Consider the following 17,643-nt stretch of genomic DNA (forward strand, 5'->3'; position numbering starts at 1 on the left):
CCCCAGGTAGGGATTGTTTGTTAACGCCGAGGGTAGAGATTGTTTGTTAAGCCGTGGGTAGGGATTGTTTGTTACGCCGAGTGGGTAGAAGATTGTTTGTTACGCCCGTGGGTAGGGATTTGTTTGTTACGCCGTGGGTAGGGATTGTTTGTAAAGCCGAGGGTAGAGGATTGTTTGTTACGCCGCCCGTGGGGTAGGGATTGTTTGTTACGCCGTGGGTAGGGATTGTTTGTTACGCCGTGGGTAGGGATTGTTTGTTACGCCGTGGGATTGTTTGTTACGCCGAGGGATTGTTTGTTTGTTACCGTGGGTAGAGGATTGTTTGTTACGCCGTGGGGTAGGGATTGTTTGTTACGCGCCGTGGGTAGGGATTGTTTGTTACGCCGTGGGTAGGGATTGTTTGTTACGCCGTGGGTAGGGATTGTTTGTAAAGCCGTGGGTAGGGATTGTTTGTTACGCCGTGGGTAGAGATTGTTTGTTACGCCGTGGGTAGGGATTGTTTGTTACGCCGTGGGTAGGGATTGTTTGTTACGCCGTGGGTAGGGATTGTTTGTAACGCCGTGGGTAGGGATTGTTTGTTACGCCGTGGGTAGAGATTGTTTGTTACGCCGTGGGTAAAGATTGTTTTGCTACGATTGATTTTTGTTACGCCGTGGGTAGGGATTGTTTGTTTAACGCCGTGGGTAGGGATTGTTTGTTAACGCCGTGGGTAGGGATTGTTTGTTACGCCGTGGGTAGGGATTGTTTGTTACGCCGTGGGTAGAGATTGTTTGTAACGCCGAGGGTAGGGATTGTTTGTTACGCCGTGGGTAGGGATTGTTTGTTACGCCGTGGGTAGGGATTGTTTGTTACGCCGTGGGTAGGGATTGTTTGTTACGCCGTGGGTAGGGATTGTTTGTTACGCCGTGGGTAGAGATTGTTTGTTACGCCGTGGGTAGGGATTGTTTGTTACGCCGTGGGTAGGGATTGTTTTGTTACGCCGTGGGGTAGAGATTGTTTGTTACGCCGTGGGTACGGGATTGATTTTTGTTACGCCGTGGGTAGGGATTGTTTGTTACGCCGTGGGTAGGGATTGTTTGTTAACGCCGTGGGTAGGGGATTGTTTGTTACGCCCGAGGGTAGGGATTGTTTTTGTTACGCCGAGGGTAGGGATTGTTTGTTACGCCGAGGGTAGGGATTGTTTGTAACGCCGAGGGTAGAGATTGTTTGTTACGCCGTGGGTAGGGATTGTTTGTTACGCCGTGGGGTAGGGATTGTTTTGTGTACGCCGAGGGTAGGGATTGTTTGTTACGCCGTGGGTAGAGATTGTTTGTTACGCCGTGGGTAGGGGATTGTTTTGTTACGCCGTGGGTTAGGGATTGTTTGTTACGCCGTGGGTAGAGATTGTTTTGTAACGCCCGTGGGTAGGGATTGTTTGTTTTACGCCGTGGGTAGGGATTGTTTGTTACGCCGTGGGTAGGGGATTGTTTGTTACGCCGTGGGTAGGGATTGTTTGTTTACGCCGTGGGTATAGGATTGTTTGTTACGCCGAGGGTAGGGATTGTTTGTTTACGCCGAGGGTAGAGATTGTTTGTTACGCCGTGGGTAGGGATTGTTTGTTACGCCGAGGGTAGGGATTGTTTGTTACGCCGTGGGTAGGGATTGTTTGTTACGCCGTGGGTAGAGATTTTTTGTAAAGCCGTGGGTAGGGATTTTTTTGTTACGCCGAGGGTAGAGATTGTTTGTAACGCCGTGGGTAGAGATTGTTTGTTACGCCGTGGGTAGGGATTGTTTGTTAAGCCGTGGGTAGGGATTGTTTGTTACGCCGTGGGTAGGGATTGTTTGTTACGCCGTGGGTAGGGATTGTTTGTTACGCCGTGGGTAGGGATTGTTTGTTACGCCGAGGGTAGAGATTGTTTGTTAAACGCCGTGGTTTGTTACGCCGTGGGGATTGTTTTGTTACGCCGTGGGTAGGGATTGTTTGTAAACGCCGTGGGTAGGGATTGTTTGTACGCCGTGGGTAGGGATTGTTTGTAACGCCGTGGGTAGGGATTGTTTGTTACGCCGTGGGGTAGTAGAGATTGTTTGTTACGCCCGAGGGTAGGGGATTGTTTGTTACGCCGAGGGTAGAGATGTTGTTTGTTACGCCGAGGGTAGGGATTGTTTGTTACGCCGAGGGTAGAGATTGTTTGTTACGCCGTGGGTAGGGATTGTTTGTTACGCCGTGGGTAGGGATTGTTTGTTACGCCGTGGGTAGGGATTGTTTGTTAACGCCGTGGGTAGAGGATTGTTTGTTACGCGCCGTGGGTAGGGATTGTTTGTTACGCCGTGTGGTAGGGATTGTTTGTTACGCCGAGGGTAGGATTGTTTGTTACGCCGTGGTAGTGATTGTTTTACGGCCGAGGGTTGGGATTGTTTGTTACGCCGTGGGGTAGGGATTGTTTGTAACGCCGTGGGTAGGGATTGTTTGCTACGCCGTTGGTAGGATTTTTTGTTTGTAACGCCGTGGGTAGGGATTGTTTGTAACGCCGCCGAGGGTAGGGATTGTTTGCTACGCCGTGGGTAGGGATTGTTTTTTTACGCCGTGGGTAGGGATTGTTTGTTTACGCCGTGGGTAGGGATTGTTTGTACGCCGTGGGTAGTGATTGTTTGTTAAGCCGAGGGTAGAGATTGTTTTGTACTCCGAGGGTAGAGATTGTTTGTTACGCCGTGGGTAGGGATTGTTTGTTACGCCGTGGGTAGGGATTGTTTGTTACGCCGTGGGTAGGGATTGTTTGTTACGCCGAGGGTAGAGATTGTTTGTTACGCCGTGGGTAGAGATTGTTTGTTACGCCGAGGGTAGAGATTGTTTGTTACGCCGTGGGTAGGGATTGTTTGTTACGCCGTGGGTAGGGATTGTTTGTAAAGCCGTGGGTAAGGATTGTTTGTTACGCCGTGGGTAGAGATTGTTTGTTACGCCGTGGGTAGGGATTGTTTGTTACGCCGTGGGTAGGGATTGTTTGTTACGCCGTGGGTAGGGATTCTTTGTTACGCCGAGGGTAGGGATTGTTTGCTACGCCGTGGGTAGGGATTGTTTGTTACGCCGAGGGTAGAGATTGTTTGTTACGCCGAGGGTAGGGATTGTTTGTTACGCCGTGGGTAGGGATTGTTTGTTACGCCGTGGGTAGGGATTGTTTGTTACGCCGTGGGTAGGGATTGTTTGTTACGCCGTGGGTAGGGATTGTTTGTTACGCCGTGGGTAGGGATTGTTTGTTACGCCGTGGGTAGGGATTGTTTGTTACGCCGTGGGTAGAGATTGTTTGTAACGCCGTGGGTAGGGATTGTTTGTTAAGCCGTGGGTAGGGATTGTTTGTTACGCCGTGGGTAGGGATTGTTTGTTACGCCGTGGGTAAGAGATTGTTTGTTACGCTGAGTACGGGGGTAGGGATTTTGTTTTTGTTACGCCGTGGGTAGGGATTGTTTGTAACGCCGTGGGTAGGGATTGTTTTTATTTGGTAAGGGATTGTTGGGTAGGGATTTGTTTGTTACGCCGTGGGTAGGGAGATTGTTTGTAAACGCCGAGGGTAGGGATTGTTTGTTACGCCGAGGGTAGGATTGTTTGTTACCCGTGGGTAGGGATTGTTTGTTACGCCCGTGGGTAGGGATTGTATTGTTACGCCGTGGGGGTAGGGATTGTTTGTTACGCCGTGGGTAGAGATTTGTTTGTTACGCCGTGGGTAGGGATTGTTTGTTACGCCGAGGTAGGGATTGTTTGCAACGCCTGAGGTACCGCCATTGTAAAGGTAGGGATTGTTTGTTAACGCCGAGGGTAGGGATTGTAAAGCCGAGTGGTTGTTACGCCGTGGGGTAGGGATTGTTTGTTAGGGTGGGTAGGGATTGTTTGTTACGCCGTTGGGTAGTATTGTTTGTTTGTAGGGATTTGTTTTGCTACGCCGTGGGTAGGGATTGTTTGTTACGCCGTGGGTAGGATTGTTTGATTGTAGGGATTGTTTACGCCGTGGGTAGGGATTGTTTGTTACGCCGTGGGTAGGAGTGGGATTTGTTTGTTACGCCGTGGGTAGGGATTGTTTGTAACGCCGTGGTTGGTAGAGATTGTTTGTTACGCGCCGTGGGTAGGGATTGTTTGTTTGTAACGCCGAGGGTAGAGATTGTTTTGTTACGCCGTGGGTAGGGATTGTTTGTTACGCCGTTGGGTAGGGATTGTTTGTTACGCCGTGGGTAGGGATTGTTTGTTACGCCGTGGGTAGGGATTGTTTGTTACGCCGTGGGTAGGGATTGTTTGTTACGCTGTGGGTAGGGATTGTTTGCTACGCTGTGGGTAGGGATTGTTTGTTACGCCGTGGGTAGGGATTGTTTGTTTCGCCGTGGGTAGAGATTGTTTTGTACGCCGTGGTAGGGATTGTTTGTTACGCCGTGGGTAGGGATTGTTTTGTTACGCCGTTGGTATAGAGATTGTTTGTTAGCCGTGGGTAGGGATTGTTTGTTACGCCATGGGTAGGGATTGTTTGTTAGGCCGTGGGTAGGGATTGTTTGTTAGGCCGTGGGTAGGGATTGTTTGTTTCGCCGTGGGTAGGGATTGTTTGTTACGCCGTGGGTAGAGATTGTTTGCTGTTAAGCCGTGGGTAGGAGATTGTTTGTTACAGCCGTGGGTAGGGATTGTTTGTTACGCCGTGGGGTAGGGGCTGTTTGTTTACGCCGATTGTAGAGATTGTTCTTTACGCCGTGGGTAGGGATTGTTTGTAACGCCGGGGGTAGGGATTGTTTGTTACGCCGTGGGTAGGGATTGTTTGTAAAGCCGTGGGTAGGGATTGTTTGTTACGCCGTGGGTAGAGATTGTTTGTTAACCCGATGGTAGGGATTGTTTTGATTGTAACTCCCTTGGTAGGGAGTGTTTTTGTACTCCGATGTAGATACGCCGAGGGTAGGAGTGGATTGTTGTAACGTGGGTAGGGATTGTTTGTAACGCCGTGGGTAGAGATTGTTGTTACGCCCCGTGGTAGAGATTTGGGTAATCATGTAGGAATTTTTTGTTAACACCAGGGTAGAGATTGTTTTTGTGTATTGATTGTTGGTACGACGCCGTTAGCAACGCCGAGGGTATAGAGATTGGTTGTTTCGCCAAGGTTAGAGATTGTTAAGTTTAGGCCGAGGGTAGAGATTTGTTTGTTACGGACCGAGGTATAGAGATTTTAGTTAGCGCCGAGGGTAGCAGATTGTTTTGTTACCCCTTTATGTGAGTGTTTTGTTCGCCGTGGGTAGAGAATGTTTTAGTTACGCCGTGGGTAGAGATTGTTTGTTACCCACGAGGTACGGCTTGTTTGTTCCACACCCCTTGTAGAGATTGTTGTTTTGCCGTGTATGTTACCGTTACGGGGTAGTAGAGATTGTTTGTTACGGGCCGACGTAGGTTGTTTTTACGCCAGGGAATGTTGTTGTACACCGTGGTTAGAGATATTGTTTGTTAGCGAGATAAGTTGTTGTTATTTTTACGCCGTGGCTAGGGATTGTGTGGTTGTAACAGCAATTACATAAGATGTTTCTAAGAGCACGAGTAGGAGTTGTAACGCCGTTGTTACGGCTTGTTTGCTAAGCCGAGGTAGATTGTTTTTGCTAGGATTGTTATACGCCGAATAAGGATTGTTTTTATAGAGATTGTAGATTGTTGTTAACTCCGATATAGGGATTGTTTTTTGTGGCGTATAGAGATTGGTTGTTTGTGGGTAATAATTGTTGTAACACAGAGGTAAGATGATTGTTTGTTACACCACCCCCTTATAGAGATTGTTGTTGTACTCATAATACACCCCCTTATAGAGATTGTTGTTGTACTCATAATACACCCCTTATAGAGATTGTGTTGTTGTACTCATAATACACCCCTTATAGAGATTGTTGTTGTACTCATAATACAATCCCTTATAGAGATTGTTGTTGTACTCATAATACACATCCCTTATAGAGATTGTTGTTGTACTCATAATACACATCCCTTATAGAGATTGTTGTTGTACTCATAATATACACCCCTTATAGAGATTGTTGTTGTACTCATAATACACACCCTTATAGAGATTGTTGTTGTACTCATAATATACACCCCTTATAGAGATTGTTGTTGTACTCATAATACACATCCCTTATAGAGATTGTTGTTGTACTCATAATACACACCCCTTATAGAGATTGTTGTTGTACTCATAATACACACCCCTTATAGAGATTGTTGTTGTACTCATAATACACACCCCTTATAGAGATTGTTTGTTGTACTCATAATACACATCCCTTATAGAGATATGTTGTTGTACTCATAATATACACCCCTTATAGAGATTGTTGTTGTACTCATAATACACCCCTTATAGAGATTGTTGTTGTACTCATAATACACTCCCTTATAGAGATTGTTGTTGTACTCATAATACACCCCTTATAGAGATTGTTGTTGTACTCATAATACACACCCTTATAGAGATTGTTGTTGTACTCATAATACACACCCTTATAGAGATTGTTGTTGTACTCATAATACACACCCCTTATAGAGATTGTTGTTGTACTCATTATACACACCCCTTATAGAGATTGTTGTTGTACTCATAATACACCCCCTTATAGAGATTGTTGTTGTACTCATAACACACCCCTTATAGAGATTGTTGTTGTACTCATAATACACACCCCTTATAGAGATTGTTGTTGTACTCATAATACACACCCCTTATAGAGATTGTTGTTGTACTCATAATACACCCCTTATAGAGATTGTTGTTGTACTCATAATACACACCCCTTATAGAGATTGTTGTTGTACTCATAATACACATCCCTTATAAAGATTGTTGTTGTACTCATAATACACATCCCTTATAGAGATTGTTGTTGTACTCATAATACACACCCTTATAGAGATTGTTGTTGTACTCATAATACACACCCCTTATAGAGATTGTTGTTGTACTCATAATACACACCCCTTATAGAGATTGTTTGTTGTACTCATAATACACACCCCTTATAGAGATTGTTGTTGTACTCATAATACAACATCCCTTATAGAGATTGTTGTTGTACTCATAATACACACCCCTTATATAGAGATTGTTGTTGTACTCATAATACACACCCCTTATAGAGATTGTTGTTGTACTCATAATTTGTTGTACATAATACACACCCTTATAGAGATTGTTGTTGTACTCATAATACACAACCCTTATAGAGATTGTTTTTGTTACTCATAATACACACCCCTTATAGAGATTGTTGTTGTACTCATAATACACATCCCTTATGTTGTTGTACTCATAATACACACCCTTATAGAGATTGTTGTTGTACTCATAATACACACCCCTTATAGAGATTGTTGTTGTACTCATAAACACACCCCTTATAGAGATTGTTGTTGTACTCATTAACACCCCTTATAGAGATTGTTGTTGTACTCATAATACACACCCCTTATAAAGATTGTTGTTGTACTCATAATACACACCCATTATAGAGATTGTTGTTGTACTCATAATACACATCCCTTATAGAGATTGTTGTTGTACTCATAATACAAACCCTTATAGAGATTGTTGTTGTACTCATAATACACACTCCTTATAGAGATTGTTGTTGTACTCATAATACACACACCCCTTATAAAGATTGTTGTTGTACTCATAATACACAACCCTTATAGAGATTGTTGTTGTACTCATAATACCCCCTTATAGAGATTGTTGTTGTACTCATAATACACACCCTTAGAGATTGTTGTTGTACTCATTATACACACCCCTTATAAAGATTGTTGTTGTACTCATAATACACACCCCTTATAGAGATTGTTGTTGTACTCATTAAATACACACCCCTTATAGAGATTGTTGTTGTACTCATAATACACACCCCTTATAGAGATTGTTGTTGTACTCATAATACACACCCCTTATAGAGATTGTTGTTGTACTCATAATACACACCCCTTATAGAGATTGTTGTTGTACTCATAATACACACCCCTTATAGAGATTGTTGTTGTACTCATAATACACACCCCTTATAGAGATTGTTGTTGTACTCATAATACACACTCCCTTATATAAGATTGTTGTTGTACTCATAATACACCCCTTATAGAGATTGTTGTTGTACTCATAATACACACCCCTTATAGAGATTGTTGTTGTACTCATAATACACACCCCTTATAAAGATTTGTTGTTGTACTCATAATAAACACCCCTTATAGAGATTGTTGTTGTACTCATAATACACACCCCTTATAAAGATTGTTGTTGTACTCATAATACACATCCATTATAGAGATTGTTGTTGTACTCATTATACACATCCCTTATATAAATTGTTGTTGTACTCATAATACACACCCCTTATAGAGATTGTTGTTGTACTCATAATACACACCCTTATAGAGATTGTTGTTGTACTCATAATACACACCCCTTATAGAGATTGTTGTTGTACTCATAATACACACCCCTTATAGAGATTGTTGTTGTACTCATAATACACACCCCTTATAGAGATTGTTGTTGTACTCATAATACACACCCCTTATAAAGATTGTTGTTGTACTCATAAATACACCCCTTATAGAGATTGTTGTTGTACTCATTATACACCCCTTATAGAGATTGTTGTTGTACTCATAATACACACCCCTTATAGAGATTGTTGTTGTACTCATAATACACACCCCTTATAGAGATTGTTGTTGACCCCCTTATAGAGATTGTTGTTGTACTCATTATACACCCCTTATAGAGATTGTTGTTGTACTCATAATACACACCCCTTATAGAGATTGTTGTTGTACTCATAATACACACCCCTTATAGAGATTATTGTTGTACTCATTATACACCCCTTATAGAGATTGTTGTTGTACTCATAATACACACCCCTTATAGAGATTGTTGTTGTACTCATAATACACACCCCTTATAAAGATTGTTGTTGTACTCATAATACACACCCCTTATAGAGATTGTTGTTGTACTCATAATACACACCCTTATATAGATTGTTGTTGTACTCATAATACACATCCATTATAGAGATTGTTGTTGTACTCATTATACACATCCCTTATATAAATTGCTGTTGTACTCATAATACACACCCCTTATAGAGATTGTTGTTGTACTCATAATACACATCCATTATAAAGATTGTTGTTGTACTCATAATACACACCCCATATAGAGATTGTTGTTGTACTCATAATACACCCCTTATAGAGATTGTTGTTGTACTCATAATACACCCCTTATAGAGATTGTTGTTGTACTCATAATACACACCCCTTATAGAGATTGTTGTTGTACTCATAATACACACCCCTATAAAGAGATTGTTGTTGTACTCATTATACACCCCTTATAGAGATTGTTGTTGTACTCATAATACACACCCCTTATAGAGATTGTTGTTGTACTCATAATAATACATCCCTTATAGAGATTGTTGTTGTACTCATTATACACCCCTTATAGAGATTGTTGTTGTACTCATAATACACACCCCTTATAGAGATTGTTGTTGTACTCATAATACACACCCCTTATAGAGATTGTTGTACTCATACCACCCTATAAATTTGTTGTACTCATAATACACACCCCTTATAGAGATTGTTGTTGTACTCATAATACACACCCCTTATAGAGATTGTTGTTGTACTCATAATACACACCCCTTATAGAGATTGTTGTTGTACTCATTAATACACACCCTTATAGAGATTGTTGTTGTACTCATAATACACACCCTTATAGAGATTGTTGTTGTACTCATAATACACCCTATTATTTTGTGTACTCTATACACACCCCATATAGAGTGTTGTTGTACTCATTAACACCTTAAAAGATTGTTGTTGTACTCATTATACACACCCCTTATAAAGATTGTTGTTGTACTCATAATACACACCCCTTATAGAGATTGTTGTTGTACTCATAATACACCCCTTATAGAGATTGTTGTTGTACTCATAATACTCATAATACACACCCCTTATAGAGATTGTTGTTGTACTCATAATACACACCCCTTATAGAGATTATTGTTGTACTCATTATACACATCCCTTATAGAGATTGTTGTTGTACTCATAATACACACCCCTTATAGAGATTGTTGTTGTACTCATTATACTCCCCTTATAGAGATTGTTGTTGTTGTACTCATAATACACATCCCTTATAGAGATTGTTGTTGTACTCATAATACACATCCATTATAGAGATTGTTGTTGTACTCATTATACACACCCCATATAGAGATTGTTGTTGTACTCATAATACACCCCTTATAGAGATTGTTGTTGTACTCATAATACAAACCCTTATAGAGATTGTTGTTGTACTCATAATACACACCCCTTATAGAGATTGTTGTTGTACTCATAATACACCCCATATAGAGATTGTTGTTGTACTCATAATACAATCCCTTATAGAGATTGTTGTTGTACTCATAATACACATCCCTTATAGAGATTGTTGTTGTACTCATAATACACATCCCTTATAGAGATTATTGTTGTACTCATTATACACCCCTTATAGAGATTGTTGTTGTACTCATAATACACACCCCTTATTGCGATTGTTGTTGTACTCATTATACACCCCTTATAGAGATTGTTGTTGTACTCATAATACACACCCCTTATAGAGATTGTTGTTGTACTCATAATACACACCCTTATAGAGATTGTTGTTGTACTCATAATACACCCCTTATAGAGATTGTTGTTGTACTCATAATACACACCCCTTATAGAGATTGTTGTTGTACTCATTATACACATCCCTTATAGAGAATGTTGTTGTACTCATTATACACACCTAATAAGAATTGTTGTTGTACTCATTATACACCCCTTATAAAGATTGTTGTTGTACTCATAATACACACCCCATATAGAGATTGTTGTTGTACTCATAATACACCCCTTATAGAGATTGTTGTTGTACTCATAATACACCCCTTATAGAGATTGTTGTTGTACTCATAATACACACCCCTTATAGAGATTGTTGTTGTACTCATAATACACATCCCTTATAGAGATTATTGTTGTACTCATTATACATATCCCTTATAGAGATTGTTGTTGTACTCATAATACACACCCCTTATAGAGATTGTTGTTGTACTCATTATACACCCCTTATAGAGATTGTTGTTGTACTCATAATACAAACCCCTTATAGAGATTGTTGTTGTACTCATAATACACATCCCTTATAGAGATTATTGTTGTACTCATTATACACCCCTTATAGAGATTGTTGTTGTACTCATAATACACACCCCTTATAGAGATTGTTGTTGTACTCATAATACACATCCCTTATAGAGATTGTTGTTGTACTCATAATACACATCCCTTATAGAGATTGTTGTTGTACTCATAATACATACCCCTTATAGAGATTGTTGTTGTATTCATAATACACACCCCTTATAGAGATTGTTGTTGTACTCATAATACACACCCCTTATAGAGATTGTTGTTGTACTCATAATACACACCCCTTATAGAGATTGTTGTTGTACTCATAATACTTGTTGTTGTACTCATAATACACATCCCTTATAAAGATTGTTGTACTTACGTCGAGGATATAAGCTGTGTTTCTTCCATATCACGGTTGATTTGTTCGGTAAGCTGAAGTACGAGTTTAATACTAGAATCAGTCAGTGATATATATATGCATATATAAATTTATTTCAGAAGAGCCGTGTACCACGTACATAGTGAAAATGGTAGAAGAATTTCGTCGTTATTATAATTTTCCTGCTATTTCTGCACTTCAATTGGACTCAAATATCTTTTTGTCCGGTATGCATATTGAAAATGTTAGTATTAAAAAGGCAAATATGAAAATTTGGAAATTCATCACACAATACATGATATTTAATTCACAATAAAATTCCCAGAACATAATTTTCCTCGCGATAAATTGAATACTGAAAACACGTACATTTCTAGGTTGACAGTGTAAAGTAGTATGAAGGAAAGTGGCGTTTAGTTTGATTTATATATGAACCTTCGTGTCTTAGATATAGAGGAGTATATTTTGGTTTGATACTTCAAAAGATATTTTCATTATAACAGTTCTAATTGGTCAATATTGAGTGCTAATATAAAGTAATATATCAAAAATAACATTTTCACCATAAAACCTTATATTTCACTCTGAATACAATAAATAGTTATAAACAAATATTTACTCAACGTTTTTATGCACTCACCTCCTTTGGTGCTTCTTTAAGCAAAATGACCCCAATAAGCTGCATGGCCGCGTAGCATCCTCCCAGGACCAGAAACATGGAGGGAACCCTATCTAGTATACTGTTCTGGTCAAAGTATCTGTGGAACAAAGATAAACATTCACAACCCTGTGAAACATTGGTAAATATTCACACCTCTGTGGAACATAGGTTAAAATTCCCACCTCTGTTGAACATTAGTAAATATTCACACCTCTGCGGAAAATAAGTAAATATTCACACCTCTGTTGAACATATGTAAATATTCACACCTCTGTTGAACATTAGTAAATATTCACACCTCTGTGGAACATTGGTAAATATTCAAACCTCTGTGGAAGATATGTAAATATTCACACCTCTTTTGAACATATGCAAATATTCACACCTCCGTAGAACATTGGTAAATATTCACACCTCTATGGAACATAGGTAAATATTCACACATCTGTAGAACACAGGTAAATATTCACACCTCTGTTGAACAGGGGTAAATATTCACACCTCTGTAGAACTTAGGTAAATATTCACACCTCTGTAGAACAAAGGTAAATATTCACACCTTTGTGGAACATAGGTAAATATTCACACCTCTGTAAAACACAGGTAAATATTCACACCTCTGTTGACCATATGTAAATGTTCACACCTCTGTGGAACATAGGTAAATATTCACACCGTTGGAACACAGGTAAATATTCACACCTCTGTCGACCATATGTAAATGTTCACACCTCTGTGGAACATAGGTAAATATTCACACCTCTGTAGAACATAGGTAAATACCCACACCTCTGTGGAACATAGGTAAATATTCACACCTCTGTGGACCATATGTAAATATTCACACCTCTGTGGAACATAGGTAAATATTCACACCTTTGTAGAACATAGGTAATTATCCACACCTCTGTGGAACAATGGTTAAAAAATCAAATCTGTGTGATTGTTCTAAAACGTTGTGTAGATGCAGCAATACTTAAAATTGATCACTCTATATTTGGCTTTGTTAGTTTATTATGAGTAACGTCTTATTTCTTAGAACAGCTCAGACCAATATGTTTTTGGGAGACATCAGTCTTATGTTAATTCATAATTTACACTATTAAGTAATAATCTCACGGTTGCTATTATATGTAAAGCCAAATCAATAACACAAAATCATACACACAAGAATATTCTACAAAGCTTAGTCAGATTACATTAGAAACAAGAGGGAGGGGATTTTGTGGCAATCATCTTAAAAAGATTGTCCTCAAAAACCCTATCATAAATATGACAAAGCCTTACTTTTCATTCGTGATGTAAGTTATCTACATTATAATGCTCACTTGTCGTGCCCCACCTCTTTACCCGGCACGAGATTGGACGGATTAAGGTAGGCTGTCTGTACCTGGTCAAACACAAACGCACCACCACCGAACCCTGCCACTATCAAGCCATTAACGAGCCCCTTTGTATCAGGCAGCCACTGAAACAAAGAAACCAGAAATCCACCTCATCATTGTCGTTTTTGGTATACGTTTAAAGACAAGAGGCCCAGGGAGCACGTATCGCTCACCTGGTTTTTAATTCCAAGTAATGTTCTAAATACCGGTTCATTTTTCCTTTTCTGAAGGAATATAAATATTTACCTCCAATTTTCCTACTGTGCCCGCACCTCCTGCCCCAGGGGGTCAAATAAAAAAATTACACAAACTCTGCCCCCCTTCCATTAGAGGATGTTTATGGCTAAATTTGGTTACAATCCATGCAGAACTACATAACAAGTACCAATTTATAGCATTTCCGTCTATTTCTCTATTGGGCTCCGCCCCTCCTACCCCCGGGAATTAGAAGCATTTATATCTATTTCCACTATTTGGCTCCGTCCCTCCTACCCCCCGGAAAGGGGGGAGGGGGTCAGACCAATATTTATACAAAATTTGTTCCCTTCCCCAGAGGATGTTTATGGCCAAATTTGGTTACAATTGATGCAGAACTATATGACTAGTATCAATTTAAAGCATATAAATCTATTTTCCTTTTGGGCCGGGCCTCCTGCCCCCGGAGGGTCAGAGCCAAATTTATACAGGCTCTATTTCCCTCCCTCAGAAAATGTTTCTGGCCAAATTTGAATATAATCCAAAAAGCACTTTATTAATAGTAGCGATTTCAATTATTCATCTCTATTTCTCCAATTGGGCCCCACCCCTCATGCCCCCTGCCGGTCAGAGCCAAAATTTATACAATCTCTCAGAGTTTATTCGTCTTTTCCCAAGGATGTTTCATGACTAGTAGCGAATCAAAGGAAATTTTGACGGACGGCCATGACATAAGCTCAATGGCATTAATGAGTTATAATTCGACTATGATCTAATACGCTATGTGAACGTTACGAGCCCTTGTAACGTAAAGACCGTTGATAGGCAAAGTAAGAGTGCTTTTTAATACCCTTGTTATACATAACGTCAAATATACATGCAGTTGTAAATATATTGGCTGCTTTTTACGGGGAATTGTGGTCTCGACAAAAGAATTTCAAATTATTTCATATTAACGTCAGTAATTTTAAATTCCTCATTATTGAAATGTTTGAAAACGTTTTGTTCATAAAAGCTATGACTTGACCAGAATTCAATCTTACAAAATATTAAATACAAACTATACCTTCATACCGCATCCCATAGGGGAAGCGTAGGCAATGCCTACTCCAAACCCGAACAGTCCGCCATAAGTCAGTACCGTCAGGCCAAAGGAAGTCTTTATGGTGAAGTAGGTTAGTAATACACCAGCGCTAAGAAGAAGAAAACATCGTCTTGATATATTACTACCTAAACTCCAACAAACCAATTCTTAATTTACCTCTATATCTTTAAATAAAATAAGGCACAACCGCCGGAAATTATGGGGAGGTCGTCAGTGAGGTTCAAGTTTAGCAAATCGGTATAAATGGACACCATTTGCAGCTTGAATAGATAAAAGTTGAACATTTCAAAAATAAGTTTGTTGAAATATTAACATTCTCTGTACATTCAAATCATATATCAACTAAATAATCATATTTATCAGTGTTAACTTTCGACTCGAATAAAAGCTAATATTGGAATTGTTTTTCCCACATGTGACCTATACAGTTCAATTTCTTCTAAATCTATAGATACAATGCCCCTGGACGTGAACAGGACGTAAAATCATATATAAATGTATTATAAACACGTACCTGGACAACCACCCACCGATTAGTGTAGTAATCCTTGTTCCTAATTTCCTCTGTATCAGTCCGCCAATAAAAACACTTGTTCCTTGTCCAATAGCTGATGCAGCCAATATCCACAAACTATCTGCATACGTCAGGTCAGCCGAAACATTTTTCTGTCTCATGTATGACGTCATATAAGGGGTCATATTACCTTAAAATAGGTAGTGTATTCTCACGATGAAATTAAGAAATGTTGAGATCAATATAATTAATTTTTAAGACAACTTGGCAAATAAAGTACGTTTAAATGTGTTGTTATCATTGAAGAGGGTATTACTGCATTTTGTTGGTTAGTATTAAACATGTGCCAAGCTCATCAGCAATTGGTGCCGTCATCAATTGACCTTTATTGAGCTTATTATTGTCTAATGTAGAATATCATCTGCAACTACGACACAAAATAAAAAAGTTTATGTTAAAGCATTACAACAAAATGACGGAGACCCTAGTTAAATTTGTCATTGATGTTAAATCATGTTAAACATTATGCACACACTCCAAATAGATTAGTTTCACTCACTTGAGTGTTAGTATGTGTTTACACATTACAGTATAGTTGTGTGGTTCACTATGTATAACGCCATTGACGCTTTGAAGCTGATTCGTGTGGTTTTGTTTTCATGGAACTTCTTTTTGAAATCGAGATTGTCACAACAGTTTAATGTGTAAAATCATGGTTTTAATCAATTTCGCGAGGTATTAAATTTCACCAATTTTGATGTATCCTCGAAATTAAAACCCATGAAAATACTAGCAACCATAGAATATTTGAATATGGTTATATATTATAGGTATTTCCATAAGTTTTTTATGGATAAAGGCAAGCATATATATTGCTTCATATCTTTTTTTAATTATAGTAAAGCAACTGCGTTAGTATACTTGTTTTAGCATTATTATCTTATTCATCAGGCCTCGATTTCTAAAAACAAACTTCAGTCAAAAACTGACTGAAGTCATAAATTTTCATATAAGTTACATAAGGAGAAGAGCTCTGCACTAAAGTTTCGAGAAATCGGGGCCAGGTAATACTAAAAAATTATTACCATACTCGACCAATGCTTAAGAGCATGTTTGAAGGCAAAATGCGTTTTTGTTTTAAATCTGTACTTGGTCGTATTGAACCAAATTTTAAAGTGCGTGGTTGTAAACGTATGGCTATATTAAAGAGAGTTTGTGATTGCCAGTAAGTTGATTCCATAACACATATATATAACACATTGTTTTTCCAGGTCAGTTTGCCTTAACATGATGTCTGGTCTGTACAGGTGTGGAGTATTGTGTATACGTGTGGACAGGTATGTGACTAAAATCAAAGCTTGGACTTTCCTTAAATCAAATAATATATTTTATTATGTCTAGATATTTATGTAAACAAACTATATTAAGAAGGTGTGACAGTTTGGGTACTCAGACCCACTGAAGCACAGGGCTGAACCAGTCATGTTTCAAAGTTCATTACATTTAAATATTTGCATTGTTGCCGTATAAACAATGCTAATTCAAACACTAAATAGAATCTGAAAAACTGTTACTAGGTAGCGTCATGTTATTTAGCTGATTATCATTATGATGTGAACCGACGATGCTTTTGTCATTATTACCATCCGAACGAATCTACATTATTAGAGTTCATGTGAATGTAAAACTTCCTATAGATGTTGATGGAGTATGATACAATACTGAATTCATGTGAATGTAAAACTTCCTATAGATGTTGATGGAGTATGATACAATACTGAATTCATGATAATGAATACCTACCAAAGGTGTACACGGTTCCGAGGGACAGGTGTACTAATATACCCCCTACTATAACAACGTAGCCTCGCCACCTCCGAACACTAGCCGGTGGGGACGGAATTAGCCTCTCTTCTTTCATCGCCAGTCATCGATACAACGTCAAGTATTCTAAGTCAAAGTTGAGGAAGTGAATTAATCCCTAGCACCACCGTTACATGTGTCACATGTCTATATACATATGTGGTGTTATCTGATACACTTATCAGTCGTTATAGGCTACATCTTATCACACTGTCACATGCACATGTGTGAAACGCTACATAAATTAATATATTTTTGTTTTTACTGCAAATATCACTACTAGTACATGTATATAA

General features: G+C 39.2%; 1 protein-coding gene across 3 annotated transcripts in view; it reads right to left on the reverse strand.

Annotated features, from left to right (window-relative positions):
• The window catches only part of LOC138320433 (oxalate:formate antiporter-like), a 55,898-nt gene extending 38,407 nt beyond the window's left edge, over positions 1 to 17,491 (reverse strand). For all 3 annotated transcript variants that reach the window (XM_069263394.1, XM_069263395.1, XM_069263393.1), the window contains exons 1-6: positions 17,288 to 17,491; positions 15,485 to 15,674; positions 14,932 to 15,058; positions 13,614 to 13,753; positions 12,265 to 12,382; positions 11,625 to 11,677 (exon numbers count right to left, since the gene is read on the reverse strand). In XM_069263394.1, coding sequence (XP_069119495.1) covers positions 11,625 to 11,677; positions 12,265 to 12,382; positions 13,614 to 13,753; positions 14,932 to 15,058; positions 15,485 to 15,674; positions 17,288 to 17,405 — 746 coding nt within the window. In that variant the 5' untranslated portion in view covers positions 17,406 to 17,491. The remainder of the gene's footprint in view (positions 1 to 11,624; positions 11,678 to 12,264; positions 12,383 to 13,613; positions 13,754 to 14,931; positions 15,059 to 15,484; positions 15,675 to 17,287) is intronic.
• Positions 17,492 to 17,643: the final 152 nt, after the last annotated feature.

This window comes from Argopecten irradians, chromosome 4, assembly GCF_041381155.1.
Source record: "Argopecten irradians isolate NY chromosome 4, Ai_NY, whole genome shotgun sequence".
In the NCBI taxonomy this organism is placed as follows: domain Eukaryota; kingdom Metazoa; phylum Mollusca; class Bivalvia; order Pectinida; family Pectinidae; genus Argopecten; species Argopecten irradians.